General features: G+C 33.9%; 1 protein-coding gene across 1 annotated transcript; it reads right to left on the bottom strand.

The window, feature by feature from the left end:
• LOC129804597 (uncharacterized) lies at positions 1–14,959 on the bottom strand. Its single transcript, XM_055852087.1, has 2 exons — positions 13,536–14,959; positions 1–440 (listed from the first exon to the last, which is right to left on the bottom strand). The coding sequence occupies exons 1-2, from the start codon at positions 14,563–14,565 to the stop codon at positions 163–165; spliced, it is 1,308 nt and encodes a 435-aa protein (XP_055708062.1). The 5' UTR covers positions 14,566–14,959; the 3' UTR covers positions 1–162.
• Positions 14,960–16,143: the final 1,184 nt, after the last annotated feature.

The raw sequence follows: 16,143 nt of genomic DNA, 5'->3' as shown, positions 1-16,143 counted from the left end.
TTGTTGTTGTTGTTGTTGAGGGATGAGGAGAAAAGTCCGTGCTGCTGGGGGTTATGAACTGGAGGATTGGTGGTGAATTGTTTCTTTTGATTTTGTCGCCAGATCTCTCGCCATCTCTTGCAACTTGTCTACTCTGGTCAGAAACACAAACACAAATACACACTAAAGGTGATTGAAGGTGTTGACATCACTGTGTTGTTGTTCGGCCGGAACCTGATGTGGAAGTGTGTCATGTGACATTTTGAGATAGTCCACTGGCTCCGGATAAGCTCTCATGCTGGGCATCTGATGGTGCATTTGCTGTTGCCCCATTGGATTCATCGACGGATGCTGCTGCACATATTGTGGCAGTGGATGATGATTGTGTATTTGTGGTACACCCTCCATCGGATCCAATGGTCTCAAGTTTCCATATCCATTTGCCGGATATGGATATCCAGCTAAATTTACAATAACACGAAAAAGGACACACAAAAAAGAAAACCATTGAAAAATTACTTAACCAGAAAGAACCTTCTATTTACAGGAAGATTAACTTCATAAGCTCCTCACGAGAGACCTGACCAAATTTATTCCACACTCGAGTGGCCTCCCTTCGTTTTTTTTTTTTGGGAAGAATTTGCCTTTTATTTTTCCTCAACATAAAACCCTCAGTTAAATATCCTAAGAAGACTTTCTCAGAAATTTTACAACTACCTATTGGGCTCTGAAAATACCTTTTCTCTCTCTTCTTTTCTGTCTTCAGAGAGAGCGCGCAAGAGATTGTGGAGATTTTGCATGGAGATTGAGGTCAGAGAAATTGTAACATTTCTCAAGTAAATATTTGCATAAAATATTAAAAAATTGTGACAAACTTTTATTTATTAACTGGGAAAAAAATGCTCCAATATTTGTTTAATGTTTAATAATAAAGAAAGAAAAATACAAAACCCAAAATGAAAGATTAGTAGAAAATATGTTTTTGTACACTCAAACTTTTGAAGTCAATCAATCAATTATTTCAAAGGTCATTTGTCTACAAGAGAACTCGTTTGAAATTGAATAAAATTGACAAGATAATTTCCCTCTTGTTTTTTTTTTTTTGCTTATCTAGGCCAATTAACCCTGAAACTCCTTTTGCAGAGTCATTTTAGACTCATACGAAGCATATGCTTCAAGAAAATTGCATAAAAGGAGCAAAAATAAGAAATTAAAATTACGCCCCTAGTGGTGACTTGAGGAACTCTGAATGTTTTAGAGAGTTATACGGGTTTCAGACCTAAGCCTTAGCCATATGGCTTAACTGCTATAATTTCTTATCAGTCAAAATATTTTAGAAAAGGACAATGGGCAAAAGTGGTCTATGGTGCTACCACCAATGAGACCTATATCATTGAATAGCCCATGGTGTAGGTAACAACTTTTGTTCCGGGACCAAAATTCTAAAGCATGGGGAAAAAGTTCTAAGAGCAAACAAACTATTTTCGTAGAAAAAAAAATCTCTTATATGAAATGTGGGCATTTACACTGTCTTTTCTTAAGGAGGGATTGTAACATACAATATATAAAATGACAGCATATCGTCGGTTGTCTCAGCAACTGTGCTACTACATTTTGACAACTTTTCAGGAGACAATTTTTTTCTTTTCAATAACGTTTCAATGAAAAACAAACCATGAATGAATTATTTTATATAACAAATATTCAAAGAATAATAATAAGAAGAATAATAAAAGTGGCACTAATAAACAGTAAGTTAACTCGAGAAAATCTTTATAAAATTATTTAAAAGATGAGATATATGTCTGATGAAACACAATAAGATTTTATCGTAACTTCTATCGTTTATAAAGCCCTAACTTCTAATGTATGGAGATCCTGGAAGTTACGTAAATTTTAAAAAATGCATTATATCAATTTCAATGATTCTAGTGATAATAAGCGCCTTTATTTGACTAAATTAGGCAATTAAATTGTTATCCTCACTCCTTAAAGCTTTAATTTCATAAATTTTATTGAATAAATTTTGTGCGTCGCGTCGCTTGTTTTGTTTTGAATTAATAACAGATGAACAGGGATTTTTTCTTACTTTTTTTCTCACAAATATTGAATTAAAATGATTTAATGTTGCATTATTCGCACTGTCTGTGGATATTTGGAAAAGTTTGTGAACGTTTTAATGAGAAATATTACATTTTTGCTGCAAATGGCAAGCCACGCAAACGAGCAAAAGAAAGTTACGGCAAATGTTGATTACTGAAAATTTTGTATGGAAATTTGTCGTAACTTCCTCAAAAATGGAAGTTACGACAAATTCTGATAAATTTTTATATTAATTAAGGGCACTTACGATAATTTTTGTTTAAAATAATTTTAATTGGGCTTATAAAAGTTTCTTTTACTCAAGTGCGTTTAAGAAACAAAATTACGCCGATTTGAAATATGTATATATCTCAAAATCGCAAAAATTAAATTACGACAAATGCTAATTTAACTGACGAATTTTATTTCTGACTTTTTACAATTTTTAGAGTTTCATCAATTTTTAATTTTTGTACATAGTATTTTGTATCTTCTTCTGACAAAAAAAAGTAGAATGCTTGAGATATTATCCTTTTTGTCTTTTGATACTTCGAATGAGAATTTCATTTTTTTAATTTGTTAGGTGAACTTTATCACAAATTGCAAGCGTCTGCTTTGTTTTGATGGACTCGCGATGAATAAAAATGTGAAACTGCAAATAGTACAGTTGCTGATAAAAAATAAGCGCCATTTTTCTGTGTATTTTTGTGATAACTGCAGGAAATTTGGTAGATAGCGCAGTTGCTGATGAAATTTTGTTACTATCGTACAGTTAAAACATTTTCACGGAAAAATATCTAAGTATAGAGAAAATTCCAAACTTTTTATATAACATAGTTTAATAGAGAAAATTCAATAATATCAGAATATATGCAAAAAGTTGAAAATCGCAAAAATGCAGTTAGCACAATTGCTGAGACAACCGACGATATTCTCCATAAGGGCTCGAACTCATAATTTGAATCCTTATATTTCAGAGATTTATTAACCGAATTTAGATAGATAGATAGATAGATAGATTTATTTGCTCTTAAACCATCTGCGGCTGCCGCCGACTTCACAACCGACCTCATCGGGCAAGACGGTTATATTTAATCAATGAATACTCAATCAAAAGGCCTCGGAAAATCCTACAAAATGACGGTATAGATAAGTTCACAAGTCCACCGCACGGAGTGCTCCAGGTTATCAAAATTTTCAATTAACAAGAAATGTGTTAAGTTTCAAAACTATTTAACCTATTTGTTATGATCTTATATTATGTATGTCTGATACTTTTAATGTGTTATAGAGAGAGATATGGCCTCATTGTATTCATCGAGTTGAGCAGAATCATTTCATATTTTGACTTATTTTTCTAACTGTGATTTATTTATTTATTTTTTTAAATCGTAATCAGATTTTATATGACTGAATAGTCGTCCATAAACCATATTCCTATGCCGAGTTTCAGCTTTCTACCTTTTCTCAGAGAGGAGTTACAGTGAAAAAAGTTCTCATTTTGTATGGGAATGCTGGAAGGAGTGACAGAGGGAAACCTATATATACACAGTTAAAGAACCTTCGATTACCCTTGATCCTATGCCAAGTTTCTGATTTCTACTTCTTTTCACAGAGGAGTTATAGTGGAAAAAGTCATTATTTTGTATGGAGGCTACAAGAAGGAGTGAAGTGGGGAGAAGCCTATATACATGGTTAAGGAGATTTTTATAAACCTTGATCCCATACCAAGTTTCAGCTTTCTACTTCTTCTTAAGAGGAAAGTTAAAATGAAAAAAGTCCTCATTTTGTACGGGAGCTACTGGAAGGAGGGGTGGGGGGATGGGGTAGTATCCATGGATAAATAGCCTAAGTCATACTTAGACTCCATACCGAATTTCATTAAGATCCCTTTAGCTGATGTTGAGTAATTCGATGTCAAAATAGTATTTTTTCAAAAGGGTGAAGGCGTTTTGGAAAGGACGCCCGGCGAATATCGTCCTGGGTCTCGGTAGTTTTTCATCTCAAAGTTCTCAAAGTCCTATGCCCTTCCGAAACACTTTCAAGGATTTTTCTACAGCGTCTCGTTAGCAGAGGCAATGTTTAATTGCTTAGGTATTATACAAACTTTAGTAGTTGAAAAAAAAATCTAAAATGCATGTAAGTTTGAAAAACAAATGTCCGAAATTTGGCACAGTTCTAAAAATTTCACATTAATTGAATTGATAGCTCTAAAAATATTTGAAAGCTGAGTTTGTAATACTCAAAAATAATTCCTGACAAGTTTGCATAAAAATTTATCACTATTTTTCTTTGCTAACTTTAAAAAATTGATAATTGAAAAAATATTGCTGAAAATAATATTGAAGTACAAGTTTTCGTAAATTAATATTTTGGAAGACAATTTTGCTCGAATTACAACTAAAGTAACTTCTCTTTCATAATAGTTTAACACTCTTTCTTTTTTTTAAGTTTTTTTTCAAAATAATACGCAATATTCCCTTCTATATCTGACTGATTAGGTGCAATAATTTTATAAATCTTTCTGAATAGATTAATTTAGTTGTAAAATTTGTCTGTGATACGGAGCATGAAATTGTTTCTCATTAGTGTATCTTGTTATTGTGTTTTATTCTAATGAAATAAATAATTCATTGTAATAAAACCAACTGGATAGACCTCTAAAAATTCTTTCTAAAAAAGAACTTAAAAATTGCTTCTAATCATGTACAAATAGTGAAAAATAATAAAATTTATTTAACATAATTTTTAAAATGCATTTAAAGTAATAGCTCATTTCCTGATTGAAATGTGTGTTTTATGTGGATTTTATGAAAAGGGGAAAAATAAATTGAATGTTATATAAATGGATTTGTATTATTTATCAATTGTGAAACAATTAACCAACAATAATAATTTTCGCATATCAATGAGAATAGTCCTCGCTCTTTTACGATAAACAGCTCGTTTTGGATTCCCTCTTTCCGTGATAAGCAATTTGACTGATAAAATTGACACATGTTTTTTTTTACAGCAAAAATTCCACTAAAGTCTATTAAATATTCTTTTTCTTTTTTTTTGTAACTTCAGACCTTTCCTCACATCACAATTAATTCTAATAAAATAACAAGATAACTATTTTTTTTCTAAATTACAATTATTATTAATCATTTTAACAGCAAATTACTCTTGTATTTGTATGTTACTGAATATATTACGTGTTAGCAGTGCAACCTTATAATTTATTATATTAGAAGAAAAAAGAATCAACTGTAAGAGTGCAGCAGATCATGCAATATTTTTCATCACAAATCTTCATTGTAGATAATCATCTGATAATTTATTAGAAGCCTTTTTCTCAAGGTAAAAAAATACCGAAACTCTTTTTTTTAAGATCTAATTCAGTCTTTGAAAAAAAAATCTAAAAGGAGAAAGATAGAAAACATATTTTTTGAAAAAAAAAAGAAATAGCTGAGTAATTCCATCTCAATCTACCCTAACAGTGTCGTGTTGAAAAAATTGACGCACGATGTTGCGCTGAAAGTTGAACTTTCAGCTTCACTGACCAAGAGAAACTAAAAACTGTTTTAGAAAATTGTTCGTTCCAGATGATTCTACCGATATCTTTTCAGAAGCAAAATGGAAATGATTGGAACACCATTTGCCATCCAATCGAAAAACACTTGAACTCTTTCACTGAAAGAAAAAATTTGGGGATTCTTCCTTTGTTTTTTAGTGCAAAAAATAATCGAGATATTTTTCTTCAAAGACATTTCTTTTTGCTTCCACCAGGTTAAGCAAGAAAATTCTGGGAAAACATTCGAGTGTAGAAGTATATACTGAATAGTCAAAGTGAAGGTTCTGCTCTACATTGCCTATTCTGCATGTTAATTCCATTTGGCACAAATCACGAAAGTAATACACTATCGTGCAAAAGTGTTGAATATAAAAAGAAATATTTGAACTGCAATTACAATTGTTCAGAACGCTCAGGATAAATAACGAATAACATTTGCATATTTTAATTCATAAAACAGATCCACAAATTATGCAGTTAGTAAAAAAATCTCACCGTGCTATCACACTAGGATTTTTTCAATTTGTAAATTCAATTTAATTTTCAGATGAATAGTTCCTATGCGTTATTTTTCATTAAAAACTCATTGAATTGATAGATCTGCACTTATTTATTAATAAAAATTAATACTTGCCCTAGAAAAACCTGTTTAAATATGTTAAAATAGCATAAATGTGGTTGCTCAAATAAATATGAATTCAGCAAATTAAAATGCTAAAATTGCTCAATAATTTCAATTTTATTGCACTTAAATAAGTAGTCTTTTGAAGAAAATTATTCTTATTAAATTTATTTACTCGTAGTTAATATTATTTATGGCCAAAAAATAAGATAACTAGGGGGAACTGGGGCAGTAGTAAACTGGGGTAGTTGTAAACACTGTGATTTTTTTCATTAATTTTAAGACTCCAGAGGATAAAACCCATAAGTATTCATAGATACCATGGGGATGTATGTCCACAGAAGAAATGGTCAATAAAATCCTAATACTTTAAAAAAAAAATCATTTTTCCCGAAAATGTTGATATTTCAATTATTTTGGTCATTTGGATTTCCACCTGGAAATTAAAAACTGTGTAAAATAATCGAAATGTAGCAATACCAGTTCTTTCCTACATCTTTTAGGATTATATTTATGGATTTACTAGACAAATTGAGATTCTCATTATTTCAAAAGAATTAATAATTGGTCAGAAAACAGCATTTGGGGTAGATGTAACCAGGCAATTTCAATTTCACAAAATGAGTAGGTAAAAGAGCGGAAAATTGACCTTCATGCGAAATATCTATAATATCTATATATATCTATATAGATTATATATAATATCTATATAGATTACGAAAAAATTGGTGGTGCTGTGTTCAATAAAAACTCACATGATGTCAAAATATGGGTAAACTCCATTGAAAAATGTCTTTGATATGCATGCTTTTACTTTTTTTGCTATTTTAATTATTCTTTGTAAAAATTGTCGTGATTTTTTGAAAAATATACAGTCTTTATATATCTCTTAAGTAATTAAAATAATCGAGAGTGGTGCAAAGTTAATTTCAAGGGTGGAAAAAAAGGTGTTTACATCCTCCCCAGAAAGTGGTTACTTCTACCCCAGGTATTTTGTGAAAAGAGAAAAATGCACAGTGACACAAATTTTATTTTTATGGAAAACTCAATTATTTTCCAGCATCCGCATTACCCTCGACGAATTGCCTATACCCAAGGGTAAAACATTAGCTAAGAAATATTTTCCAAAAAATCACGGTGTCCTTGGAAAACCACCTCAAATTCGCATCTATCGAAAATGGTTACATGTGCCCCAGTCTCCCCTACAGTGTTTTAGTGATAAACTTGCATGAAGTGAAGCTTAAGTATTTTATTAAGTAATTTATTAAGTTCCTTCAAACTGTTGTGTTAAGAAATATCAGTTGTGAGTTGGGACAACTTCCTATATATTTTCAATAAGACTATCAGAGTCGCTGCAATAGCCCTTTGCCTACAAATCTTTTTTCTGGCTTTGGTGATCTTTCTGAATAACAAAAAAGTGACTTATAAGACATTTTAAATACTATCACACATTTTCCGGAGTCATTCACAATCGAAAATCTCGCGGCACTATTTAAAATTGAGCAAATTTCTTGCAAAATGTGTCCTGGCTGTGAGAATTTTCAAGTAAATGTGAAAGTAATGTCAAAGTAAACGTGAAAAATCCTAGTGTGATAGCACCATTATAAATCGAATGACAATATTGAAAAATTTAAAACTGAGCTACTCTGAGCTATTTTTCTGCACTCAAAATCCAAATGACAGCTGTCAAAGACGCAATAAATTAAAAAAAAAACCTTCACGCATGTTATTTCACCCCCAATCGCCCGAATATCATAAACTTCAGTGTATCGATAATAAATTGACATCAAATGGCAGAAAACTTTGAGTAAGTATATTAACACTGTTTGCTCAGCCATAAATCCCAAATTTGGTCATTTTGAGCCGATAATTTTACAGTTCAGAAAGGTTAATAAACACCAAGGAATGCAAACGGCAATATATTTTAATTAATTTTTGTATTTAAACAATTCTTAATAAAGGAATTTAAATAGTTATAAATCTACATATGTGAGAAAAAAAACAAATTAAAATAGTTAGAGTGCTCGCACACATTTTCAATTTAATGAATTTCGATCAGAGGTAGTTCAAATGTTAAACTGTTTATCTCTTTCTGTAAAATCGTATATTACGCCTCGACCAGACCTTTTATATCCAAAAAATTCCATAAAATCCAAATTTCCTTTCTTTCTTTTATAAAGATATTGTATATGCCTATCCAACTCTTTCACACTTTGTTGTAGTGCTTAGCTTTTAAAGTTGTGCCGGAAACATTAAATTTTCTAATGGAAAATTTCAATACAAAAAATAAACAGATAGAAGCGGTTTTTAGACTAGAGGTCTAGCTCAGTTCCCGAAAGTCTCAAAATCCTAAAGAGCAATCAAACTTTTTGGTTTTACAAAGGCTATGTGATCATTTGCCCTTAATAATCCAATTCTAAGTCAAATATTTTCAAAAAATCTTGAATAATAAGAAATTAGAGCAGTTAAGCCATATGACCTCTACACACTAGAGAAATTTATGTCCATATTGAAGCAAATTCCCTACGCTTGTGTTGGATAAAGTTTTCAATATGGACATAAAATTTTCTAGTGTATAGAGCCCATTATGGCCCAAATAGACTTAGGCTGATCTTCGAAAATATTTAGCCTGTAAAATTTGTCAGTAAAATTTTATCGCAAAATGTCATATACTGATACTGAGGGTTTGGAATCATCGATTAGATGTCATTTTCAATCAATTTTCTTTACCGATTCCACAGCCAAATTTGACAGGATAAAAATTCTCGAAGATCAGCCTGAGTATATTTGAGTCCTTAGGTTTAAAGTTCGTACAAAAAATTCGATCAAGGAATGTTTAAAATGAAACATATATCGAAACTTTTTGATTCCTTTTTTTTAATATTTTCATTGCAATAATTTTGACCAACTTAATATTTCAAAATTTATTCAATAGTAAGGGTTTTCAGTTTAATTTGGATCCACTGAATACAAATCGTTTGTCTGTTCTATAGGTCGAAGAATTTTCCATCTAGACTCTACTACTTGCGCAGACTGTGTTAGATGGCATGGGGCAAATAGTGACAAAAATCTGTATACTGACGACATTTAGTTAGTCTGGGTTTCTAGTTCAGGTTTTATATCTTTTCTAACTTTTCTAGCCTTTCAAACCCAGCAATGAGGATTGTCTTGCTAGAATTATGTCCGGCACACAATAAATTTTGATTATAAGCATGTTTTCAAATTTTACCATGAGGAGAGTGAGCGAGATGACTAGATCTAGATCTCACTCACTCTCATTGAAATGTCAAAAACATGTTTACTAAACAAAAGTTATTGTGCGTTGAGCATTAGTTTTAGAAAACGACTTGAAAAGAACGTTGTTTGTCAAAATAGAGAAAACTGATCTACGTCGAATTTTTAAAACAATGAATTTCCTACAAAATTATCATATTTTTGTGGAAAATTCAATTCTTTTACAGCCACGGTATTGCAATATTCATATTATGTTCATTAATAAGAGCTTGTAATAATGCGAATCAAAATAATCATATCAAATTATTTGCGAGTACCACAAAATCATCTTTTAGAAAATAGTTTAATAAGCACAATTTCCCACAATAATTTATTTGATATAAAGAAGATTAAAAAAAATTCTTCCCATTCTCAGCTGGAGTTTGATGATTCTCTAACAGTGTCTTGGGTAAAAGGTATATGGTACTCTACTTGCACAAAAAGTCGTTGATGTTCGAAAAACTTAAACTTAATTTCGAATCGCGCAAGGTGGGGTAAATTTTAAAAGTAAAGAAAGTAATTATAATGGGGTTTTATTATATTTTATGATATTATAATAACATTAGAAAGACTTAGAACTTCGAATAGAAAGTTCTTCCATTACCACGTGGACAAAACGAGAAGTAAAAACGTCTTTACTTAGGCTTTCGAAACCGATCTCCGATTTTTTTAAGCTCCAGCGATGAATGAATAAATTGGCGTGTGTACACAGCTTGATTTTAAAACTTAAAACATCTATCCTAAAAGGTAAAGTGTTTTTTATTTGAACAAAATGTTATTCAAACATGATTTCGACTTTTCATACTGAAAATTCGCGGAAGACTCTAAGTTGTCGAATAAGTTACTCAGTTATTATAAAAAAATTTAATAATTCTGTGCAACAATTTCAAACTTTTTTTGTCCCTGGGTTCTCATGCTATTTTTTCTATTGCTAGTGTCAAATGCCAAATGATTTACGAAAATACTTATCATTTTGATTTCATTTTGTTTTTGCGCCTGGAATCTAGGCAAAACCGTTTTTGCCGTTTTTTGATAATTGGGTGCCTATATCTTCGATTCTGCTGAACCGATTTATTTCTTAATATGGGAACATAGAGTTCGTGCAACTGACACCAGGGGCGCTGTAGTCTCATATATGTCCGAAAACATGGAAAAATCGAACTATTTAGAAACTTTAACCAAAAATATCTCGAAAACTGGGGCTGTCCCCAACAATCTCTTTTATGGGTTTAATACAGAATTTTATTAGCTACATTTTCGTCCATGTGCAACTTTTCTCTCAGATTGTTTTTTAACCTCGAAATTGAGGTTCAAACGAAAATTGACCCTAGTAATAGGAAAAAAAGCATGAGATCCCAGGAACAAAATCACTGTTGCACAGTGTAATGAGACAGTATTTGAATATTACACGAGATCCTTTACTTTCATTCTACATACAACAAAGTAAGGACTACATGTTGACACTCGTCGAACTCGTGACACTTCAAATTTCGAATAAGACATACCTACTTTCGGAACCACAGCATGTGCAGCAAGTTAATTTCACGATTTTTTTTTATTAAAAATATCTTATAGATATACTAAAATTTCATCGAAAATTTTGATTATAGCTTGGGTCAGGGAACATCGAGGGAGGAGTGCGACCCACCGTTGGAAATGTCTCGACCTCAGCTACAACATATTAAAACTTAAAGAAAAAGCATCGTCTAGTTTTCGAAATATTCGAAATTAAATTTTCGAAAATCGATTTTTCAATTAATCGGACCTTCGGTTAAATCGGATGAAATTGGGGTGTCATGAGAGTTGTAGCACTCCACGATAGCTTTCCAAAACACTAAAATTTTTCGAATTCCGATAATTAGAACCGGATATATTTCCATTCGAAAAATGACTAGGGGAAAATAGGCATGGTTCGTACACAGTGAACCTACAAACGATGCATATTTTCATCGGCTACTTCGTCATTTCTTAACCATAAGATAGATAATTATTAACCTCACGAAACGAGATATGAAACGGTAAACCAGGTCTTGACAAACAAGGGGAAAATTCGCATCGTTTGAATGTTCACTGTGTGCGAACCATGCCTACATTTCCCTATTTAACCCCTTCTCGCTCGGGTCAGAGGGGTTGGGATAACTTAAGTTTGATACTGATCGAAAGCTTTTAGGCCCAGTTATGACATACAAAAATTTAAGATCGATCGATGCCATAGGGGTTGAGTTATTGAGAAACAAAATTTGGGAGTGTTCCAAAATGGCGGAAGGGGAGGTGGGGGTTCTGACGTCATAAACTTCTAGCCACCTATCGACATTTAACCTTTGCCAAAAATCGCTTGTCGATATCTCTCTCCGATCTCTCTCCAGAAGTGGTTATACGACGGACGGGACGGGACGGGACGTCCACGAAAATCGATTTTTAGCGCATATAATATTCGTGATCTATGAGTGTCAAAACGCGTAAATCCAAAATTTGAGCCCGATCTGATGAGGTCGGATTTCACCTAGGGCCACCGCAAAAACTGAGATTGTAAAGAATCTCAGCTAACTTGATCGGGGAGAGCTCTCAAAACGGAAAAGTTATTACTGAACGTAAGGAAAATGTCTTTTCTTTGGCTTTCGAAATCGAACTTCGAATGTCTTTTCTCTTTGGGTAACTGCGACTTATATTGTAATTCGCTTCATAATTATTGAGTTTCTTTTGACAACTTCTTTTACTGGTAGCTCGTAAATTTTTCGAACTGGGCGAATTTGTAGCATGAGAATTGGAAATTCAATTTAAATTTTCGAACATGAACATTTTCTGCGAAAAAAAGCTATTCATCTTTTAGCCGAGACACATTCAGATAATCAAATACTGTCTGTGAATTCATTCGCACAATTCACATTTAAATGTTAGGGTAAGTGTGCCAAATTTCGGCATAGTTGCATGCAAGCGTCAAAGTCTCAAGTTTTAAATGTAATATTATATTTTAAAAACAAATTGATCTTTTTATTCTTTCTTCTGAAAGAGTGTTGCTTGGAACTTTGTAAAGAGTTTACCGTCTTTATTTACTCTAAAATCATTCTCAATAGGTACATTTTAAAATAAATAAAAATGTTGACATAGCTTTGGTGTCTTATTTCGGCCACCTTCATTCTCATAGTTCTTAGCCCATCGGGAATTCTTCAAATGTCTTTTTCACGTCATCTTGTTTGTCGAATCTACATTTTTTGTTATTCTTTTGCATTGTATAATCTCTAGAGTACCTAAAATCTAAAAGTTCATGGAAATTCAAAGAACAAAAAAGGTGGCCGAAATTGAAGCTGTCCGGAATTTGGCACACTTACCCTATAATATTTATTTTCACACGTTTTCTGATTGGTTAGAACTTGAAAGCACTCAAAAAGACTTGAACCAATCAAAAAGCCGGATGGGACTAAAATATTTCCTGGGATTAAATATTCAATTCTATGTAGATTGGCATTTTAACAGAGCAAAGAAAGTCTTGGTAATAATATTTGCAGTTGGCCTAATTTCACTTTAATCCGATTTTAAAACAAATTTAAACTTTTACACTTTTGCACTCCACTGTAAATCCTGTGGGAATTATCTTGGCCCCAGAAAAAAAAAAACTTTTACAACTTCCGCTCCCTAAACACCCTGCCTCACCCTCTCTCGTGGTCTCTCTCTCTCTCAAATGGAAAAAGAATCCCTGAGAATTCAATGAATTTTGCAAAAGAGAATATTTCCCAATTTTAGAAATTATACTGCTTACACCACGCAATCGACTTTTGTGTGCATGTATGAGAAAATTGAGGGAATTATGATATAATGATTTTATGATTTTTTTTTTCTTTCTTCATTGCAAAAATGGCTTGAGTGGGTCGTTGGGGGTCGTACTGCAAAATTTGGTCATCCTGTGGGAGCTATATGATTTGATCTACGCAAAGTGGGGGGAAGGATTGGGGTTAGTGGGGGGCTTTTGGGGGGATGAATGGGTTTTTTGTTAGTAATGTGAAATGCCAACGAACTGTTGCTCACCACTTGTGCTGTACTTGGGCTCCGTGGCTGAATAGTCGAGATAGCCAGTGACGGGGATGGCACTTGGAGCTGGGGGTTCCGGTGCAAAGTCCAAGTATCCCATCCCAATGGGACTCCCATTCACCCTGTACTCGTGGCGATTGTCCACATTGTGTCCGGGCGGGTCAAGGTGCTGCTGATGGTGTTCCATGGGAGGCATTGGTTTCTCTTCCACGTGGCACGGATCCAGTACCGTGATGAAGCACCCATTCTGCTCAATAATCCGATTGCCCTGACGTATATCGCTGGGCGGTAGGGGTTCCGATACCTCCGTAGACGATTCTGATGTCTCCGTGAGGACAGCATCAGTTCGTTCGGGTTCGTGCCCGGCATGACCTTCTGAGCGCGAGAGACTGGGTTTAACTCGCTTATAGAGAGCACTGTAGGAGATTTTGTAGTGCTCAGAAGCCTGATTGATGGACATGTGGCCCGAACGGATGGCCTCGAGGGCCTCCTTGAGGTCTTTTGGTGACCACTGAGCTGGACTTGTGCGCGATAGCTCAAGCCCTTCGCGCTTACAACGCCCATACAGTGTCCCTGACGGAATTTTGAACTTTGTGCTCGCCATGTGCACGGACATGTGCCCATTCCGGATGGCATCCATGGCCGTGGCGAGTGTGTCCTGTGTCCAGGATGTTGCCGACGTATTGAACGGCGGCGACAGCTGAATCTTCTCCCTCTTGGCTATCTTATACAGTGTCGACGGCGGAATGCCAAACACCTTGGACGCCTTATTAACCGATATCTCACCATTTTTAAGCAGCACCACCGCCTCAGCCAATCCATCCTTGCTGGATGTCTTGGTTTTGACACCATTCTTGGGCACCGGAATGCCCAAACGCGTGGCCCGCTGCCACAGTGTCGAGGCAGGAATGCCAAATTGGACGCTAGCTTTCACAAGATTCATCTGATCGTTTCGCATAGCATCCAAAGCCGCATCCATATCCTGCTCCGTCCACGCTTTCTTCGTGCTCTCCTCACTGTTCGCCATCCCGAACACTTCCCTTTGTCATTGGCAGGCCTCACCGCACAATTTCCACCCCTTCACAGTCGAGTCACTTTGGCCCGTATTTGTTTATTTTAGGCAAAATGAAAAAATTTCACCGATCCGAATTTTTTTCACGAACTGTCAAATTCTCTTCAGCACTGCAATACCGACATGGTGTGGTTGCTCGTGTGCACTGTGGTGGCGCTGCTGGGCAACTGTTCTCGCCACTGTTCTCAAAATGCCAGGAGGAATTTTTTGAATGAACTCCTGTGATTAACTGACATTTTCCTCCAAGATTTACAGATCCATGCAAACATTAATACAGCATTTCTTTAAATTTTCTCTCGGCATCTGAGTTATTAATTTTATTGCGTGAATTTAATCACATGGACGACTTCTAAGAGAATTTGTTTGAGTATGGCAGCACAAAACTCAGAATGAGAAAAGTTCATTAAACTTGAACTTGCACTGAATCTAAAGCTAAAGGCCTCTACACACTAGGAGAAATTTCTTTAAAAAATGCATTTTTAACACTTTAAATCCCGAGCCAAAAAATCACGTGGAATACAAAATGTATACAAAATGAATACAAAATGTTGTAAATATTATTTAACGTTTTTATTGAAATTTTATAAAAGATTAGAAAGGTCGAAGACAAAAACCAATTTTCTTTTGGAAAAATCTTTTGGAAACCTGCACTCAAACTGATTGTGAAAGTATATCTTTCATACGATGTGCACATTGTGATTGCACTCTCTGTTTTAATAATTTCTTTACTGAAATCCATGATTAAAACAGAAAGTGCAATCACAACGAGAGTACGGCTTAAACATTTATTTGAGCACAGGTTTCCAAATGATTTTTCCAAAAAAGATTGGTTTGGGTCTTCGACCTTTCTAATCTTTTATAAAATTTCAATAAAAACTTTAAATAATATTTACAACGATCCTCAGATAGCTGATTGTAAGTAAATACAGTTTTTTTATTCTTGCACCTGGCAAATTGATAATTCGATAAATTATACGATGCACTTTCATGGCTTTTAAAAATTTGTTAAAGATTTTCATTCGGCACTCTAGATAAGCAATTTACACTACGATAATACTACTTAATAAAGAATAGAATTTTTTATTAAAAAAAAAAAGATATCAAAAGGAAAAAAAACAGACGGAGCTAGGGATCGAACCCGCGGCACTCCCATTGAATGTCCTGCGCTGTACCGCTAAGTCACCGCTGCATGCAGTCTCATTAAAATTTTCTGTATTATGTGCTGCGTAAGGTGTCAAACTTGGGGAATTAAAAAAAAATTAACGAAATTTCACATTTTTGAATATACCACGTTTAATTTGATGCCTTTCTGCGTAGTTGAGCAAAGCCACAGATTTTTTTTTAATTTGATGACTCGAGTAGTTCCCTTCAGTCCCGGAATTGTGCACATTTTTTGGACCGAAAAAACAACGCGCGAAATGGCATTATACATCGAGAAAATTTGCATACCCGCAGGGGCTTTCTTTTAAATGAATCTGCCGTAGAACGAATTTTGCGCGGATTAAAAGTAGTTCAAACAAAAAGATTCAACTG

The sequence above is a fragment of the Phlebotomus papatasi genome, chromosome 2, assembly GCF_024763615.1.
Source record: "Phlebotomus papatasi isolate M1 chromosome 2, Ppap_2.1, whole genome shotgun sequence".
In the NCBI taxonomy this organism is placed as follows: Eukaryota; Metazoa; Arthropoda; class Insecta; order Diptera; family Psychodidae; genus Phlebotomus; species Phlebotomus papatasi.
This window is presented reverse-complemented; position numbering and strand designations above follow the sequence as displayed.